Source organism: Clarias gariepinus, chromosome 9 (assembly GCF_024256425.1).
Source record: "Clarias gariepinus isolate MV-2021 ecotype Netherlands chromosome 9, CGAR_prim_01v2, whole genome shotgun sequence".
In the NCBI taxonomy this organism is placed as follows: Eukaryota; Metazoa; Chordata; class Actinopteri; order Siluriformes; family Clariidae; genus Clarias; species Clarias gariepinus.
The window spans coordinates 25,048,788-25,070,076 of record NC_071108.1 but is presented as its reverse complement, the minus strand read 5'-3'; the positions used below and the strand labels follow the sequence as shown (position 1 = coordinate 25,070,076).

At 40.2% G+C, this 21,289-nt stretch overlaps 1 protein-coding gene across 1 annotated transcript in view; it reads left to right on the top strand.

The window, feature by feature from the left end:
* cacna2d3a (calcium channel, voltage-dependent, alpha 2/delta subunit 3a) overlaps positions 1-21,289 on the top strand; it is a 293,959-nt gene that overhangs the window by 254,271 nt on the left and 18,399 nt on the right. Inside the window, exons 28-30 of the mRNA XM_053503660.1 lie at positions 17,600-17,661; positions 19,028-19,072; positions 19,536-19,598. Coding sequence (XP_053359635.1) covers positions 17,600-17,661; positions 19,028-19,072; positions 19,536-19,598 — 170 coding nt within the window. The remainder of the gene's footprint in view (positions 1-17,599; positions 17,662-19,027; positions 19,073-19,535; positions 19,599-21,289) is intronic.

Genomic DNA, 21,289 nt, shown 5'->3' with positions numbered 1-21,289 from the left:
AACACAAACACACTCACACACAGACTATGGACAATTTAGAAACGCTGATTACAGTAGCCGAATGTCTTTGTACTATGGGAGAAAACTGAAATACCCAGAGGAAATCCACCAAGCACAGGGAGAACAGACATGGGGCGGGAATCAAACCCTCTAACCTGGAGGTTCTAGTCAACATTACATAGGCTTTCAGTGGATTTTATTCTGTACTTTAAGATGCTCACTACCAAACACTAATGTGTTGTGACATAATAATTTCTATGTTTATTTGGATGTATGTTTGACCCCAGTGCCTTGTTAAAAGATCTGTTATGAGCTGTTATGTACAGAGACCCTTGTATATAATTCCCTTCAGAAAGGCATGCACAGATAAGTCGTTTGATTTTCATCCATCAAACAATGAAATGAAATGTTGAATGAAATTCAACAAACAATTCCAGTTGTGGTTCTAATGATGAATTCCTGATGCTGGATTTTGTGAAGTGCTCTCAGGATGGGTTTCTATCCTGCCACAACATACAAGGCGATGTCTTATAGCTGTTTTTGAAATGTTACCATCCTCTTCACTGTGTAGGTGGGCAACGTTTGGGCGATAACGGCTTAGGCCTTTTAAAACATTTGCGTTGTGTGTTCTATGGTTTTTGCTATGATATTGGATGGTGAAGGAATTTTGCAATTTCATAGATATAGACCAGGGATTTCAGCAAACTTAATAAATTCGCAAACGTTTGAGTGGCAATCAATACATTTTCTAGAGAGAGGGGGGTGGGCAATTAAAAAAGGTCTATTATTTCATTGATATGTTATTTACATTTATTTAAAATATTAAATAGCAAAAATACTATTATTTACAAAATGAATATGAGACTGATTGTTAGAGGTAGTTTGTTTCCCTGTTAATTTAAATGCAAAATCGAAACTAGTTTGTGCTTATTTAACACTCTTATTGTCTATTTTTATTAAGGGTGCTAGAATAAGTTGCATTATTGACTGTAATGTGGCTATACTGCATCATACTGTAGGTCATATCTCTTTTCTCCTGTTTAACTTCCCCTTAAGAGAGGACTATGTATGGAATGAGGGGTACGGTAGATGACAAAGCAGAAATTAAGTAACTGTTTTGTTTGTCCATCTGTGAAGATATCACAGTGGTTGTGATATGTAAAACCCATCCAGATTCTAAAGTATGTGTGTTACTTTAACTTACAAATTTTAAGAGTTTGCCATGTAAGAGGCGTAGTTATATAATATCCCTGGGTGAGTTATGAGTATTATTGCATCTCTCTCTCTCCCTCTCTCCCTCTCTCACACCACACACACACACACACACACACACACAAAAAAAAAAAAAAAAAATACTCGTTTTCATGCTATGGTGTTTTCTAGCAGCTCTTTCTCCCCTTCCTTGTCCGTGTTCTCTCTCTCTATTTTTCCACCCTCCTTCTCCCGTTTCTTTATCTCCCGCTGGTATTTAGCCATGACAGCAGCATAGGCACATCCATACACTGCAGCAGCCAGCATCATGAGACATACAATTCCACACACAATGCCAGTAATGATCACTGTAGCTATGGCATGACGCAGGTTGATGGGTCGGGGTTTTGTCTTGGGTTCACACTCCGGTTCCTGATCAAGTGGAGCATCCAGGCTTGGGTACGGGACACCACGATGCAACCGCTGCTGTTTTTCCATGTGTTGTATGTTGGCAAACAAGTAGCTGTAGCTGGTGCTCATGCAAGTGTGGAAAAGCTCATTGGGAACATGGCGGAGATCTCGGTCACGCATTGCATGGGGCTCATGACATGGTACACCATCCACCATGCCACCTGAAAGGGATAGGTAGATGCAAATAAATATGCACTAGACAATAGAACATGTCTGACAATAGAGCTTGTCCTGAAATTATTCTGGTCATATTGTTGTGTGTCCAGTACTAGTACAGAAAAAAAGAAAGATTAAATTAAATGAAATCATGAATGGCTTCCTGCAGAAGCCTGAGGATCATCACAGTTGCCCTCTATTAAGAAACTAGACAGCTATTTTATCATCAAACATGGCAGGCTCTGTTATTAGAAAAGCCTCGGAAAAAGAAAGCCGAATCTAAAGACACAGACATACTTTGAACTTGTTTTTAGATGCATGTCTTGTGGTAAGTACTGTAGCAAAAATAGATCTGATGTGTGAAAATGTGTGTGTGTGACAACTGATTTACTGCTGGCCATATGTAGCTGGTTTAAAAATCTTTGAAACAACTTTACACCATAATTCAAAACTGAAGATACCTTATTAGAACACCACTGCATTGGCTTTACTTTTTTTTTTTTTACTTTTTGTGGTAAAATCAACAATTTCTCAGTAACTGTGACCCTATACATCACAATTATTACAGCAAAATTGGGACAAAATCCAAGAACAACAGAAAACATAAAAAGATGACCACATGGATAAAATATTAATAAAACTTGGAAAGAGAAGAAGAGATATCAAATTAGAGTTTAAAATATAATTGCACAATTGCAGAATAATGTATAAATAATAATAAATAACTCAAAATAATATAGACAATAAAACCAGAGTGATAGAACTGTCAGAAGTGCTCAGAGTTTTGAGCAAAAAACAAAATAATACAAACTAAATCATTAATTATTACCATTTTTCTCCATGTTTTTTTTTCTTAAGTCTTTCCTTTTTCTGGAACTAGCCATGTGGCTAACTGGAGCTAGGGAAAGAAAAGGGTTAAATTTGTTCTAAATAAACAATACGATAAGATACCAACTCAATTTAGTAAAGTAGGACTTCAGAAGCTTCAGATTTTACCAACTCCAACACACAACACAATGTGTTGTCACTTGGTACACAATGACCACCTTTCGGCCTAAATTCCTGCAACTGCTTCAGTGTTGCTGTAGGCCCTTTTGGTCGTCTCTCTGACTAGTATCCTACTGGCTCTTTCATACAGTTTGGAGTGACGCCTTGATCCAGAGAGGGTGTACTATTGTGCTATTAATAATATACTTCATTCCGCTTTTAAAGCCTTTAAATACCTTTTTTATCCATTTTCTGACTTGTGCTTGTGCACAACCTTATCCCGGAGATCTTTTGACAGTGCCTTGCCACCCATTGTTTACTTGAGGGACTTGAATTCGCTAGCTTTTGATGCTGAGTTAAATAAATAAAAAAATGACCACAGCTGATCCCAGTTTTAAGTCAAATGGCTTTGTGTGCCATTGAGAAGGTGATCATCATCATTTCTGTTTGTTTTTATGATGAGTTATTATCAGGGCAGACCTTTTTTAAGTATAATACATGATTTCAGAAAAGGAAGCATCAAAAGTGCAAATGTATAAATGCTAAGCATATTTATATTGTAGCGTTTTTACGCCGAGAAGAATGCTGGAGAGACGAGTGAGCTTATTTGCTACCCAATGCAATGGCTGGGAGTACTTTATTTAGCACACAGCCGGTAATGGCATGAGCAGCACCTTCACTCAGGAGCCTACATCCAATTCAACACTAGCTTGAACTGGAGCACATTTCACACGTCACACACCCCCTCACACACAACAGGGCCGAAGCCACTAACCAGAACACCTTTCCCCAACATGGTGAACACACACCGACATCCCCGCAAGGCATGCTGGTCGTCAGCCGCCGCCCCGCCCACGCCACACTGCCCCCACCCGAGCTGTGACCGTCCCTGGTCACCATGACGAACTCCTTTTCGGAAGCGTGGAGGCGGTCGGCGCTGGCGGTGGGAACGCCGGCGTCCTTTGGCAGGTGAGGGATGAACGCGAATGTAGTCCTGAGGCGGTCCGGCCTCCATAGTTCGATGGTTCCCCGGCCTGCGGCTGTGGAGGCGCAAGACGGTCCCGGTGGGGCAAAACTCGTGCCCGCCCTGCCAACCGCACCCGGTAGATGACATCGGAGAGCCGAGCTGGCTGTGAGTGTCCACGCCCATTCGCCCCATAGGTGCCCCCACCCAAAAGTCTTGCTGCGGTGCCCGCGAGCGCTGGGCGGGGCCCTTCTGCCTGGCGATGAGCGGTTCACAGTTCCACAACCCGTGGGAAACAGTGGAGCCGGTGTCCACGAGCGCCCGCAGTAAGACGCCGTCCGACACACAGTCGATGTAAAGCCCCGAGGGGCTCCCCAACCGTCCACCCGGCGCTAGCTTAGCGGCTGCTGGTGTACGCTGTCCCTCAGGCCTGAGAACGTTGAAGCGGTAGTCCGGCTGTCCCTCAGGCCTGAGAACGTTGCAGCGGTAGTCCGGCGGTCCCTGGCCTCGGCGTCGTCGCGGAATCTCGGAAACGGTGTCGAGGCCTAGCCGCGACGGGTAGCCCTGTCCCCGGCTAGGTTCACCTACCGAGCGCCACTGAGCTGCGGGCGGTCGCTCGGCTCTTTCGCCGTGATGTGCCGCCGATATGGGCTCAGCGTGCTCGACCTCGCGCACCGCCTCCTTACGGTCACCCGCGCCGTCGCCTCGCCGCGAAACGTCGGAGAGCTGCTCGTTGCCTAGCCGCGACGGGTAGCCCTGTCCCCGGCTAGGTTCACGAACCGAGCGGCACTGAGCTGCGGGCGGTCGCTCGGCTCTTCCGCCGCGATGTGCCGCCGATATGGGCTCAGCGCGCTCGGCCTCGCGCACCGGCAGGTCGCTTTGCCGGCTAACAGCGCACGGAGCTGTATCTTGCTCCGGCGCTTGCGCAGCGCCAGCCTCCGCCCCGAGATCCAGCGCCGGGATTTTCTGCTTCCCGCTCCGCGTTGGTGGACGTGGTGTGCTCGCGCTAGCTCCGCCAGGAAAACGCTTTTTCAGCGCGAGTAGTCGCTCCGCTACTCGGCGGCCCGCTTGGATTTTCAGAAGGTCCTCCTTTGTGCGCTTGAACCCGTTATTCTCCATCCCACTTCTGACACCAATGTAGCGTTTTTACGCCGAGAAGAATGCTGGAGAGACGAGTGAGCTTATTTGCTACCCAATGCAATGGCTGGGAGTACTTTATTTAGCACACAGCCGGTAATGGCATGGCAGCACCTTCACTCAGGAGCCTACATCCAATTCAACACTAGCTTGAACTGGAGCACATTTCACACGTCACACACCCCTCACACACAACAGGGCCGAAGCCACTAACTCTAACACCTTTCCCCAACATGGTGAACACACACCGACATCCCCGCAAGGCATGCTGGTCGTCAGCCGCCGCCCCGCCCACGCCACACTGCCCCCACCCGAGCTGTGACCGTCCCCGGTCACCATGACGAACTCCTTTTCGGAGGCGTGGAGGCGGTCGGCGCTGGCGGTGGGAACGCCGGCGTCCTTTGGCAGGTGAGGGGTGAACGCGAATGTAGTCCTGAGGCGGTCCGGCCTCCATAGTTCGATGGTTCCCCGGCGTGCGGCTGTGGAGGCGCAAGACGGTCCCGGTGGGGCAAAACTCGTGCCCGCCCTGCCAACCGCACCCGGTAGATGACATCGGAGAGCCGAGCTGGCTGTGAGTGTCCACGCCCATTCGCCCCATAGGTGCCCCCACCCAAAAGTCTTGCTGCGAGGCCCGCGAGCGCTGGGCGGGGCCCTTCTGCCTGGCGATGAGCGGTTCACAGTTCCACAACCCGTGGGAAACAGTGGAGCCGGTGTCCACGAGCGCCCGCAGTAAGACGCCGTCCGGCACACAGTCGATGTAAAGCCCCGAGGGGCTCCCCAACCGTCCACCCGGCGCTAGCTTAGCGGCTGCTGGTGTACGCTGTCCCTCAGGCCTGAGAACGTTGAAGCGGTAGTCCGGCTGTCCCTCAGGCCTGAGAACGTTGCAGCGGTAGTCCGGCGGTCCCTGGCGTCGTCGCGGAATCTCGGAAACGGTGTCGAGGCCTAGCCGCGACGGGTAGCCCCGTCCCCGGCTAGGTTCACCTACCGAGCGCCACTGAGCTGCGGGCGGTCGCTCGGCTCTTTCGCCGTGATGTGCCGCCGATATGGGCTCAGCGTGCTCGACCTCGCGCACCGCCTCCTTACGGTCACCCGCGCCGTCGCCTCGCCGCGAAACGTCGGAGAGCTGCTCGTTGCCTAGCCGCGACGGGTAGCCCTGTCCCCGGCTAGGTTCACGAACCGAGCGGCACTGAGCTGCGGGCGGTCGCTCGGCTCTTCCGCCGCGATGTGCCGCCGATATGGGCTCAGCGCGCTCGGCCTCGCGCACCGGCAGGTCGCTTTGCCGGCTAACAGCGCACGGAGCTGTATCTTGCTCCGGCGCTTGCGCAGCGCCAGCCTCCGCCCCGAGATCCAGCGCCGGGATTTTCTGCTTCCCGCTCCGCGTTGGTGGACGTGGTGTGCTCGCGCTAGCTCCGCCAGGAAAACGCTTTTTCAGCGCGAGTAGTCGCTCCGCTACTCGGCGGCCCGCTTGGATTTTCAGAAGGTCCTCCTTTGTGCGCTTGAACCCGTTATTCTCCATCCCACTTCTGACACCAATGTAGCGTTTTTACGCCGAGAAGAATGCTGGAGAGACGAGTGAGCTTATTTGCTACCCAATGCAATGGCTGGGAGTACTTTATTTAGCACACAGCCGGTAATGGCATGAGCAGCACCTTCACTCAGGAGCCTACATCCAATTCAACACTAGCTTGAACTGGAGCACTTTTCACACGTCACACACCCCCTCACACACAACAGGGCCGAAGCCACTAACCAGAACACCTTTCCCCAACATGGTGAACACACACCGACATCCCCGCAAGGCATGCTGGTCGTCAGCCGCCGCCCCGCCCACGCCACAATATATAACATTTACACCCACAGACATTGATGATGGAATTGCACGAATGAGGAATTATGAAAATATGGAAGGTTAGATACAAGGTAACAGGTAGCATGATAGTCCTGTGACCCCTAAACTCTTCCAAGTTCCAGGAATAATAGCATTACTTGTAAGCCAAAAGAATGTTATTTTAAGAACAGTAAAACTAAAGTGCTGCAATCTAGAAATTCCTCTGGTGAGAGCCCTGATTATACTTACAGTTTTGCATTGGTCCAACCTTGTAGTCAAGTACAGTAAATTGCATGGAAAATGGTGCAATCTAGTAAAAGGTCTGTCGGTACACTAATAAAACCTGTGATTGCATCTCATGAACATCTGTTACAATGCATTGTCCGTGCAACTAGACCAATTCAGTCTGGATAAGCATATTTAAAATCAACAGAAGAATGATCTGATTTAATTGAAATGTGGCTTTTGTCTTAAGTGAAGCAACTTTATTTACCAAAACTTTGGACCTTTTTTTTTTTATTAAAGTGATGGCTACCTTCTGTAACTGTCCTTGCTGTGTAAGTTATAAACTCTGACTTCAAGCAGTGCTCAGAGAAAGAATTTTTTGATACACTAAAGTGTTCTGGATAGATGTTTTTATGATTACATGGTCACATTGCAAGGTGCACTTTATGTTTTGTTAGCATTAAAAAAGAGAAAATGCGAGGCTGTTGAAGACATGTTACTGTATATCTGTTATAATTTAAGTGATGGTTGGGTTTGTGGATTTTCCGCAATATTAAACACAAAAATATGTTCTGTTCTTTAATGAATGATGCTATTAAAGTTGCTTGGGTATAAGAGGAGCGAATCACTTTAGGGATTTTAAGTTATTGTATTTATTGAGCCATATCATATTACTTCAACTTCAACATTATCAGCATTATTTTATTTATTATTTTGCTTTTAAAGCATGCCCCAATATATTTTATTGCTTACATGATTATTTTAAAATACTGCTTTATAAGGATTGCACCCCTACACACACCTCTGCCTCTCATTGTGTTTGTGTGTGTTTTTACGTGTCCATGTCCACGTGTATAAGTGTTTTGGCAACAATGGGAACAGCTGTTCTCATATATCTTTAGACAAAGATATTTGTATCAGTCCTTATTTTTGTCTCTGTGATTAGAGAGCATATTTAGCCGTGTTAATCCTCATGGCCTGTCACACTTCCTGAGCAATTTAATCTTACGTCATTATGCCCCCTCCCTCCATGTCTTTAAGACAGCTTTAGTTTCATCAACAGCAGTATATATCTGCCAACTTCATACACATCATGAGCTATGTGTATTCTCACTCACAGAGACTGTTAAATTAGTCAGACAATGTATGTAATATTTTCATTAAATCAGATCCCCGTAACTTTTGATTCACTATGCTTTTAGTTCAAAGTGCCCAAGACTAATGCTTTTTGTCGGCCATCACTCAAAAAGCAAGACAATGTAAAATAATTTTTTTATATATTTGAAGCAGAAGGAATAAATATTTGGCACAATCCTAATCTCTAGATGAGGTCTGTGCAGGTTTTTGCACATTCCTTCTGTCTAACTCTCCTCTAGCTCCATCTCACATGGTGGATAGCCAGCAGGTGGATTGATGACTGATCTGCACCTAGGTGTAAATGAGTGTTCAGATGTGTCTGCATGGAGCCCTTCAATAGAATGATGTCCCATCCAGGTGTATATTACTGTAGCCTACTCACTGTTCCCTGAATAGGATCCATATCCACTGCAACCATTAAGTGCTTAATGAAGATGTTTGTGTTGGTTTTTATACATTATATTCACCTAAGGTATCAAAGAATAAATTCATTTGTTTAATATTTTAAGTTATAATAGATCATTCCACTTCTATTTGAAACATATATTTTCCCAGTAGCTTATTAAGCTTCTTTATAGTTTCTTCAGTTACCAAAAACATTGGCTACATATTTTTCATTTTCAGTGTAGGAAGTAAAATTTGACCCGTTGATGCAGTATTCATGTAGCATGAATTTGCCAAAAACAAGTTATGGTTTAAATATGCAATCTATGCTGAAATATCGTTTCTGTATCTGTAGCAAGATAGCTGATGCAAGAATGTTCTTAATATTTTTCTTACCTTTAAACGTGAATGTTTCCAACCATAGTTTAAGCCCTATCATGTGACAATCACACTTCCAGGGGTTACTTGTCAGGTGTAGCACTTGCAGGCTCCCAAGGGCATCCAGATGAGTGCGATCCAGCTTGGTCAGTCGGTTATAGTGCAATGAAAAGTGAGTTAGATGGTGAAAACTATCGGCTAGTGCTCCAGGCAACCCTACTATGTTGTTGTGAGACAGATCCAAGTGGGTTAGATTGCGTATTGAGCCCAATAAACGGCGATCTACTTCCCGAATAGAGTTGTTAGCCAGAATGAGAGTTTTTAAGCTCCTAAGCCCTAGTAGAGCACTTGGAGAAACCATTGTGATGCTGTTATTGGCCAGATCCAAAACTCTGAGGTATGGTGTTTCCCTAAAAGCCATGGAACCAATGCCACGTATGTGGTTGTCCTGAAGATGTAGCTCCAGAGTCTCTGGATGGAGCTTCTGTGGAATGTCATACAAGCCCCTTCCTCTGCAGTTCACCACCTTGGCATGACTGTCACACCAGCACTCCTTTGGACAACAGGAGACAGCTTCTACCAGTAACAATGTGGACAGTATCAGGAACAAACCTCCTAAGAAATAAAAACAGATATCCACTTACATTTTTATTGCGCTGGTGTTTAGCATACCAACACACTCCATAAAAAGAAATAATGCACTCATGTACATCATTGCATTTTTGTTAATTAATCTGTTTAAACTTGCAGTTATAAAAATTAATTTTTAATCCAGAGAAAAACATTCTGAAGTTTAGTGACTTTAAACATGAACCAGGGTGGTTATTGTAGCAGATTCAGTCACATGCATTTAGGAGATTAAAAACTCCTTCAGGTAGGCTTTCCTCCCGATGGCTATCACTATCATTACTGCAATAGTAAAAATGACAGGTTTCCCACTCTTAAGTTAAATCGAATGCTGCATAAACCACTTTGCATTCATCAAAATGACCTGTCTTATGAAATCAATTTGCCAATTTTTTTGTTCTTCTAAAATGTTCAGTTGTCTTTATAGAGAAATTACACTATTTGCACTAGTTGTATTACTATCGGCTAGTCATTAAGATGCAATTCACTGGGTATTTTAAAATGAATATTATGGTTATGAAATCAAATAGACAGGTCATTGGAACATCCATTAAATTATAGGTTATGCAGGATTGCATAAAAGCAGTTTTTTTTTTCTGGTTGAGAATAAGGACAAGGCATAAAAAGACATGAAAAGAATCACCAAATTTTCCTAGTGTCTCGTGTTGCTGGCTCTTTAAAATATTTTTCTCACATGCATGTTGTATTTATAGAATGCTGTAAGAGTACACGGTAGGTCAAAGCACTCCTACATGTGTAAGAAGCAACGTAGAACATCAACTGAAGCCAGATAAAGATAAAGCAATATGATAGGATCCTGGTAAGAAGTGAGATGTGTTCAGTCATACTCTCAGCTCTGAAGAATTTGTATGAAAAATTAGAAAGCAATTAGAGAGCATATACTAACATACACAAATGTGGGCGGTTTGTTTAGGAGCTTAATAAAAGTGGAATTTACGTACTACTTTTTTTAACTCCTTGTTTTGGACAGAGAGTGGTATGATTATGAAATTGTTTAAATAAATGAATAAACATTAGTAACCTGTTAAGTATAATTTATTTTTTAAATTGTAATATGTCAGGTGTATGTTTAATGCCACTATTCTCATGACACCTAAGAGCATCTAAGGCTTTGTAAAACATATGGCTATATGGAACTAACTAGCTAGCTAGATGTATACATGGATAACGTTGCACATATACTGTAGTTGTTCATAGTGGAATGTACACACGTGCAGTCAGTTTGTTTGTTTGTTCATTTATTTATTCATTCATTCATTTATTTGGCTTTCTTGTTTGTGTCGTATGCCTTGCATCTCACATGCACCTGACTCTACGGGCTTTCTTTCCTTTGTTTCTTTAACTTTTTGTCTAAAACCACCCAATATTTGTGAATCGAAATATTAATTAGTTATTAATGAAATCACAGTATGGACAGTACTTAAGTAATTTTAATACTTTTATGGAGTATGCTGGCAAACCTGAAATTTAGGACACAAAAACTAAATTAAGCAAGCATGCATGTCTCTCTTGTTGCTTTTGTCACACTGCATTTTGGCACAAAAAAAAGAGCATCGTTATACAGTACAGTACCATTTTACCATGCTGCCTGAATAATCAGCTAACGTGAAGATATTCAGCCTTTATTTTAGTACTGTCATTCCATATTTTGTTAACAGATTGAGCATGTTCATCATCAAAACATATTATGTAAAAACTCCCATTGCAGTTAGTCACAGCTTGATGCCTCTAATTATAGCTCTATGCTCACATCCTTGTGTTTGTCATAAGATGCTTTCATACAGAAGTACTAACAACTGAGTAGAACTCATTGAATATGTATTACATGTTCTAAAGAAAACTTCCTTTGTACCATTATTTTTTGTCATGCATTCCAAATGCCCACTACGATACATTCTTCTATAGTACTGAAGATTGTTAAAATGATCATGATCATAAAAATGTATTATAGTTATGATGCAGCTCCTATTGCTTACCTGTCATGGCTCCTAGACCACTCCTCTGCTTAGTTTGTCCAGGGTTAGTCCACTGTGCACAGCAAAGTGAAGGTATGAAAATGGATCTCTCTCTCTCTCTCTCTCTCTCTCTCTCTCTCTCTCTCTCTCTATCTATCTCTACCCCCTCTTTCACTCCTCCTTAGTCTCTCTCTTTTCTCTTGATCATTCTGTCCTTGTTTTTTTTTTTATCTCTCCTCTGCTTTATTCTATTTATCTATCTATCTATCCATCTATCTATCTATCTATCTATCTATCTATCTATCTATCTATCTGTATATCTGTCTGTCTGTCTATCCATTGCCACATGTAGCACAGTGCAGAGAGTGACAGTGAGTGTGCTGTGGACAGCTGTGCTCATAAGCACACTGGAAAAGCAGCCAAAGCTTTCACGTACCCATTGGATTAATTCTCTTCCCTACCCCCAATATACAAAATACCTTCATATTCCTTGCCTTTGTTATTTGTGCTTTCTTTATCATTGCTGTACATCCAGTGTGTGCTTCCCACACAAGCACAAAAATACCTTCACATTTGAACTCTCTCTCTCTCTCTCTCTCTCTCTCACACACTCACACACACACACACACACACACACACACACACACACACACACACACACACACACACACAGTAGACAGAGATGGGTGAGCTGTGATCCAGATATTTCTGTCTAGCATTCTAGCTCCTATTAGCTGTTACACTGCACGGTCAACAAATTCTAATGTCAAGCAGGGAGCGGACAGAACATGCCCCCAGCATCACTCTCTCTTTCTCTGCATATATCTTTACTTTGTCTCTCTCTCTCTCTCTCTCTCTCTCTCTCTCTACTTTACCATGTATCAAGAATACTTTTTACTATTATTTTGCCAAAACCTTTTTTTCTGTGCATAATTTTTTTATATAAAATTTTTAAAAAATGTCTCATTATTTTGAGACAATACCAAGCCTGAAGTCTACTTGCAGTTTTACCTGAGACATTGTTTTATGGTTGTAACTGCATGTAAGTAGATGAATAAATGGTCATCTGAGGTGCGAGTGCAGTTAACAGTATGTGCATCTATAAAAATCAAACCGACTAAAACCAGTCGTAAAAAACAAGTCTGTCTGTATGTCCATATGTCTGTATGTCTGTCTGTTTATCTGCATGTATCCCTGAATGTCTGTCCAGCAGATTTTTTCAAAGCATCACGCAACTCTGGCTTAAAAAAAATTAAATAAAGCTTTGCCAGTGATTTGGTATTTGCCTGAAGTTAAATCTGCGTCATAAATATTGAATAGAAGGGACACTGGGGACAGTTTTTCTTATACTGTATGTTCCCAAAACTGTGGTGCTAATTAATGCAGTGATGTGAAACACCACTATGAGATAAAAACCCGGGTCATTGGAGCAAACATATCCACAGCAGTTCAAGGTGAGGGCGTGTAAAATATCTGCACTGACTAAAATTGTTATGCGCTCAAATAAAAATGCTGAGTAAAAGTGATGTTATGAATGGTCACCTGCTGGATTTAATAATTGACTTTAAACAGGGAGTGTATTTGGCTGATGACGAAAGAAGTACAACTTAGTTAAACAGGGCGTAAGATACTCAACCTTACATTTTATTTCTTTGTATTAATAAGTTAGGCAGAGAGTTCTGCCGTACAGAAGAGCATAATAATGGTATTCAAACACCTGGCGCAACAAACACCTGGATGAATGGCTAGAAGGACAGCCTCCAGTCAGAAAAGATTGGATAGCATTCGGGCTTGTTGTCATTGGGACGTCACTGCGTTGTTGCCACATTAATGGAGTTGTTTTCACAATGACCTCTTCATACTTGTGCAGTGACCTACCATGGTCATAGAACAAGCATGAAAAGGTCATTGGCTTACCAAAGACATAGAACAGGCATGAAGAGGTCATTGGCTTACCAAAGACATAGCACAGGCATGAAGAGGTCATTGTCCTAGCATAGACATACTGTAGCACAGGCATGAAGAGGTCATTGTTTTCACCTCTTCTTGCAGTGACCTTTTCAAGCTTGTGCTATGACCATGAAACTGTAGGTCCATGCCACATTGTAGAAGCCCACATTATGTGCTTATTATGTTCTTCTGGTGTTGACCATGTTTATGACATGCATGCAGCGGTTATCTATGTCACATCTTGAGAATTTAGTATAAATACAGAATCCAACACTATCACCTGTGTGTTGCGGTACTTATATCAACCTGGAGATTGTACTGTGGAGCATTGGAGGTTATATGGTCTGATGAGTCCAGAGTGATGGGGGCAGAAGGTAAGGAAGATGAAGTGATGCACCCATCATGCCTAGTGTTTACAGTACAAGCCTTATACAGTAACAAGGGCATTATTATAATCTGGTGTTGCTTCACTTGGTTAGATCTAGGTTCAGCAACATTCTGTGCGCAAAAAGAGGTCAGCTTACTACCAGCTGTATGTATTGAATGTATTGAATGACCAAAATTTTTTATTCAGTTAATTTTTTCTCTTCTGATCTCATATGACATAGCCAGGATTTAATAAATGTTATGACATTGTACTGTATAAGCTAACTTAAACAATGCGATGGCAATAATCAAAGCACAAGACAGTCCAGCCAATTTTAAAATGTGTGACTTTCTTCCTTTTATCGTGATAGTAAATTTGTGCTATTATCCTTTATTTTCTTTTAAAAACTTAAAATCAGATTCATTCTGTTTATGCTGATTTTAATTATTCTTGAGTGCATTCTATACTGGCCTAGTGGTGACTTAGTGGTCAGCACTTACACCTCCAGGGTCCGTTTTTGATTGCAGTCTTGCAGTCTGTGTGCATGGTGCATGTGCATGTTCTCCCCATGCTTGGTGGCTTTATTCGGGATATTCTGATTTACTCCCACACTTCAAAGACACATAGATTAAGCTAACTGGCGTTCCCAAATTTCGTGTAAATGCATATGCAAATGTTTCCATAGTGTATAAATGTGCATGTGAATGTTGACTGGAGGCCCTACCACAGTCGAAAAAATGGAAGTACTGTAATAACCATTGGCTTCCATGGTCTCTAGTTGGACTACAGAGGTTTCTAGATGGATGGATGGTGGTTGTAATATTCCTGATATGTCAAGGTTTTTTTTTTCTTTTTAAAGTACCCACACAAAGATAGATTCATGTGAATGTAATATGCAAAAAAATGTAATATTAAAATGTAGCACTCATGGAAGCATACAAATGTATAAATAAAGCATATATTAATGCAGTAAGGTAACCTTTGGTTTTAAAACTCATTTGTGTGAAGTACCGTGTTTGCAATCAGATAGGACATGTGCAACCTTTCTGTCTGCATTTGAGCTGGACGCAAATGTCAGGGCATGACAACTCTGGACTGATTCCATAAGTGTTGGCAGGCCTCCATCTTCCACTGTGTGGTCATTCCTGAAACAGCATCAGTAATTCCAGGGGTAATTGCTCTTTCTGCGTAAGGCTGCGTACATTGGTGTTCTGATGGGTGGATGGATGAATGGATAGATAGCCAACCCCTAGAACCTTAAGTGAAAATTACAAAGAGTGGCCTGAAATGGGGTGTCAGAGAGTTGTGATTGTCTTGGAATATTGCTGCTTTAGCACACCTGATGCAACTAATTTGATAGATTTAGATACATGTGAGTGTGTGTGTGTGTGTGTGTGTGTGTTTAAGATAGAGAAAGAGAGCCTTTTGCTGTTTTACTCAATCTATTTGTTGTGGAGTGTCAGGCACAGGTGGTGTGGAGTGATGACTGATTGGCCCAATCCTCTCTTCAAGAGATTCAAGAGCCAACTGAATCTCTCCTATTTTAGCCCCATTCCAACACCTTATACTTATTGACCAGACCTGTCTCTTGTGGTAGATTCTTATTTTAACGTAACACATTATTACGTAACACAGTATTACATGCATATTTAGTATTCGTCTTATCTTTTTTAGTTATTTATTTTTAGTAGTACATTCAGTGTACAGCTATTTCTTTTTATATGATTTTGTTGAATTTTTTTGTTTGTGATTTTGCTCATGCATTTTAATGTGTTTATCAGTGATTCTTATTATAGTGATTCTTGTATTGTCCCATATATTGTCTCTGCCCATGTTTGACCTTATACATTTTCATAATCTGTACTTTAAGTCTGTATTCAACACTGAATACATTACCTCCTAGTAGGGCCTGTCAATAAATCATATCACATATCTGGGTTTTGATCTGTATGATCATGGTGATCTGTCACTCAATTGTTGATATTTCTATGGAATTTGGGAAGGAACGGTAATCATTGGTTGTTTGTTGGTACTGTTCTGCTTGCACAACACAAGTCTGTTCAACCTGCTCTTTTCACTCATATAACCGGCAGCTGTGATGTGAACTGGAAACTCATATCAAGTGCAAGACAGTTGCTACTGTAATGTCAGCTCAGAAAGTCTCCAGGCTCGTAAAAATGTAACTAAATATCATGATGTAGCCATTATTTTGCACCAAAAATCAAATCTGACATTCATTTTATTTTTTTTTAAATACTTACAAATGACTACCTATCCTGTACCGCTTATTCTGTACAGGGTTGTGGGAAGCCTGGAGCCTATCCCAGGAGATTTGGGGCACTAGTCTGTGTACACCCAGGGTTCCAGTCCATCTCAAAGCACACACGCATACACACAACATTTTGCAACATAAAAGCACCCACACATTTATACAGTTTTACTCAACAGTTTATTATACTGTATAAGATCATTCCTTATTTCCTAGGCTGAAGCTCTCCCAGACTATATTGTATTACATTTGAGGGCTTTTTAGTTTCTTACACATCCACATTTAATTCTGTCTTCATGGGCATTTTTCAGTGGCTTTTCTTAAAGTTAAGTGTTTATGAGATCTATTTTTGTGCCAGGCTTTGGGTAATACTGCCTTTTTGCTGTTTTGTTTGGACGCTGTTGCTATACACTTGTTTTAAACTGTAATAAAACCTTATGACTGTGTTATTTTTATGTACATGTTGTTGTTACTCATAAGAATCACTGGTTCTGGTTTTCTTTTTAGCATTTATTCATTAATTACTAAATTATTTATTTATTTATTTATTTATTTATTATATAGATTTTATAGTAGATGCCTGTGTGAATTAAGTAATTAATTAAGAACCGCTAATGGGGTAGTGGGCTGTTCTGGCTATTACCCATGTTAAAATCCTTACTGCAATTTTTTTTTTTCAAATATTTCAAAATAGAATATAAAATAATTTAAAAGTTTCTCATTACACAATATTTTGTCCTAATTTTTTTAGAACTACATCCCATAGTAAGCATTGTTTTAATTAAAATATACCAAGGTCTATATTACAGTTACTAAAATGTGAACAATAGGTTTACAGGATCTGCTGTAATAGAAATATGTGTAACAATGAATTCCTCTAATCTCATAGATTTTATTGTCCAGACATTTTAGCAAATGTATTAAAGAATCATATGCAGGACCATTAAAATGCTACTGCTGTTTTACATGTAAATCAGTTAACTACTTCTTCCTTTTTTTCTCATCTCATCTTTTTGATACTTCATTGGTACTGCTGATACAGAAGGTTATAACATTCCTATAACTTTCTTTCTTAGTTCTATTTCCCACAGGATCGAATAATACTTCAACTTTACATCGACAGGAAAAATGTCTTTGCCAACAATTTTAAAACCATACACAGTAATTCGGTATCTCATTAGTCTTTTGCATGACATATTTACCTTGGCTTGAAACCATCACTGGTATATACTTGATTGGTTAAAAGAACTGAATTTAATCAAATAAGAGCTGGATGTGAAAAGGAATGTGTTTTTACATTTCCTAAATGAACAGGATGTAGAAGGCCAGAGTATGGTTTCAAAATTTGATGGGTGAGGTCACACCACCTTACTAAATATTATTCGGTTAAGGCGTTGTATTCATAAACGTCATGAAGATTAATGACTTGACTCGTAATTATTAATAAAGCTCTGATGATTGCAAAATTCTCTAACCTTCATGTTTGTGTTAAGTAAATAGCATGTCACTTTGAGTATTCTTGAACATGACATGTTTTGAATGTGTGCTCCAGCTGTGGGAATTCAGATGAAGTTGGAGTTCTTTCAGAGAAAATTCTGGACTGCCAGCAGACAGGTAAACACACACACACACACACACACACACACACACACACACACACACACACACACACACTCACTCACGCACACACACACACAGACACACTTGCACAAGCACATGAACACACTCACACACACACATGAACACACTAACATAAACACAGACACACATACGCACGGACACACATAGATAAAAAAATATATAATTTTGTTCAACCACCTTTAGGTTTGATTTAAGTACACAATGTGGTGGCTGATTCATGTGTAAAAAACTAAATTCTACATTCTAGAGTTCTGCAACATGCCTGTGCTTTCAGGGCAGAAAATACATTGCTGATCCTAGACCTGAGCAACTGAAGCAACCCCAGATTATAACACTGCCTCTAAGGGCTTTTCCGTCCGTATTTCTTCTGCAAAATTGATGGTTTAAGAGAATCTTTTTAAGTTTCAGTAGTATTTGATGATTCTTAACCCAATTTAGCAATTCCTGTTCTTTTTTATTACTTTTTAAATATTAGAGTATAATGCAATTATTAATTTTTAAATGCATAAAATCGCATGTATTTTTAAATGTTTGTACTTTATACATATACTCATTGGCTATTTCATGATATGTTGCAAAAACTGGATTGTACCTCCTTTCCCTTAAGACATGCCTTCATGCTTCATGGCATTGATTCAACAACGGACTAGAAACATTCCTTAGAAATTTTGGTCCATACTGACATTATAGCATCACACAGTTGGTGCAGATTTGTCATCTGGTTCATTTGTTGTGTATTCAGACATGCTCTGTAGCATATCTCTGTTGTAAAAAAAAAAAAAAAAAAAAATTAGAGTTACTGTTGCCTTTCTATCAACAATCTGGCTATTCTCCCCTGACCTCTGGCATCGACAAAGCATTTTCACCTAGAAAACCGCAGCTTACTAGATATTTCCTCTATTTCATACCATTCCCTATAAACCCTAGAGATGGCTTTAAGTAAAAATCCCTGTAGATCTGCAGTTTCTTAAAAAAACAGCCAGCCTGTCTGCCCCAAACAACCATGCTCATTATAAATCACCTCCCCGTTCTGATGCTTGGTTTGAACTTCAGCAGATCGCCCTGAGCATTTTTACATTTCTACATGCTTTGAACCACTGCAATGTAATTGTCTAATTAGAATTTTGTTTCAACAAGAAATGAACAATTTTACCTAATAAAGTGGCTGCTGATAACACCTGGAAGATATATAAATACAAAAAAGGAGATAATAAACATATTTACATTTTAGCCTATAAAAATTATTGTGTACTTTTATGACAGTCGGAATTTCAGGAATAACCCACAATCTGTCTGATTGTATTTGCACCTTTTAATATGTTTGTGTTTCGGATTGTAGTGCGCCACACTGGATGGGAAGTGCACTATGAGTTGTGATGACGATGTGAGTGTGCAGATTTCCTTTTCCAGTCCATCATGCTTGGCGTCCTTGTTTTGTTCATGAATTATTAAAAGAAGTATCTGAAAGCAGGTTTTCATAACTAGACAAGCATGGATACATACATACATACATACTGTACTGTACACTGCATATACAGTATGCTAGGCAACAAGCGGCACATACAGTAGATCTGAAAAAAAAAAAATCTGAGAGCATCAGTGACAATTATCCAATTTTCATTCTTTTCTAATTTAGTACAAAAAATGTATTAAATATTTAAATGATTTAACATTTACTTTTTTTTTCTTTTTATAAAATAAAAAAATTCTAAAGCCTGCTGTTTATGTTTAATAAAAAAAAACTTTTGCATTACACTATATTTTTGCAACTTACATTGTCTTGATACAATTCCACATTCTGCAGCATCTGCATTTTTTTCACCATCTCTTCTTTTTTTTCTCCTCAGGAAATAAACTGTTACCTCATAGACAACAACGGCTTCATCCTAGTGGCAGAGGACTCCTCTTTGGTGTGATTTTTATAAATGATTGTACTTTTTTTATTATAATAAGCTCCCCATACAAAAAAAAAAAAAAAAAAAAAGCTGCCACCAATATCCGAATCCGAGCCACCTAATCACTGATTTGTTGACTTCATGATTTTAATTCTTTGTAGCCCTCTACCTCTCTGGAAAATGAAAGTTGTAACAACATTTTATCTAAGTAAATAAGCATGTACCTATTAAACCAATTTTTTTTTACCACTCTTAGGCAACAACTAATTTTTATAAGGGTTCTGTCATGTCATGTTATGTCAGTGCTTGGATTGGTGTTAAACTCCAATTCAGAGAAAGCTTCAAGGCTAACAAGCATGGCTGCCACACATATTCCAACACACACATACACCATGTTACCTCTTTTTTGACTTTTTGCATCTGGACTCTCTTTCGCTTTCCGAGTGAGTCCCCCAAACACACACTAATAATAATAATAATAATAATAATAATAATAATAATAATAATAATAACCCACTTATGATTAGACTGAAAATGCTAATTATCTCCTGTGTTTCACTGTGATATTTGTTATTTTTGTGCATGGCATTATGTTTTGTTTTGTTTGTTTGTTCCCTGTTTTTGGAATGTCTTCCCATGTCTTTTAATTTAACATTGAACCTTTCCTTGATTTTCCTTTTTTTTTTGTGACCAAATTATTATGTTTTGCTTTGGATCTGTTTGCCTGCTGTGCCATGTTTTACTACAGCATTTACCTGTGGCATTTATTGCGGCCATCTTTGTTGCATGACACCTAACAATGGATACCTAACAACATATGCTTTATTAACTAGCATCCATCGCAATGACACAGCAACATTGAAGATATTCTAATTTTCTAATGTATCTTTTAAAATATACCTAAAACGTTGAGTAATATACAAAAATACTATACTGGGCATGTTTCATACCTACAGTATAATTGATGCAAACAGATTATGGTAACATGTGAGTCCTGTGTTATAGGTAAATTTAAGTGGACAGATTAAAAAAAAAAATTTAAGTTATTTATCTGAAGCATGCACATAAAAACTTTATTTTTTTAAAAACAGTGCTTTCTGTGCTTCCTGCTGAAGAGGTCAACTCTGTGTGCAGCTTTTTTCAACAAGCATGAAGGAACACTAGGACTCACCTACAAAATCATCAGACCTAAATTTCCTGAAGACTTGTGGGATTATTTGGAATAGAAGGTGGAACACCAAAATAGGTCACAAACTCTAGCTGAATTGTGCATTTATTCAGGCAAAGAGTAGGCTAACATGACTCACAGGACTGGCAATTTTATTAAGGTGATGCGTGGCGTATTAGAATTTTGGAAAATAAATGATATTTTTGTTTGGGAAGCCTATTATCTATTATTGCCTGTACTGTTTACACTTTTATGCACTTTAAAATAATGCATTGAATGTAAGTGAGAGATCATGTGTTTCGTTTCAATGCAATATTCATGGAGCATTGTCTTTAATGTAAATCTTTGTGTTCCTTAGTTGTATTGTTGTATCAGATATTGTATTCATACTTATATTCTGAATAGGATACAGGACTTACATTTTTTCCTTCTTGCTTTGTTTTATTCTGAAGAATGCATAATTACATGGTGGATTTTTAATGCACCGTGACTGTGGCTCATTATAGTATGTATGAGTCACATGTATAGCAGGATAAAT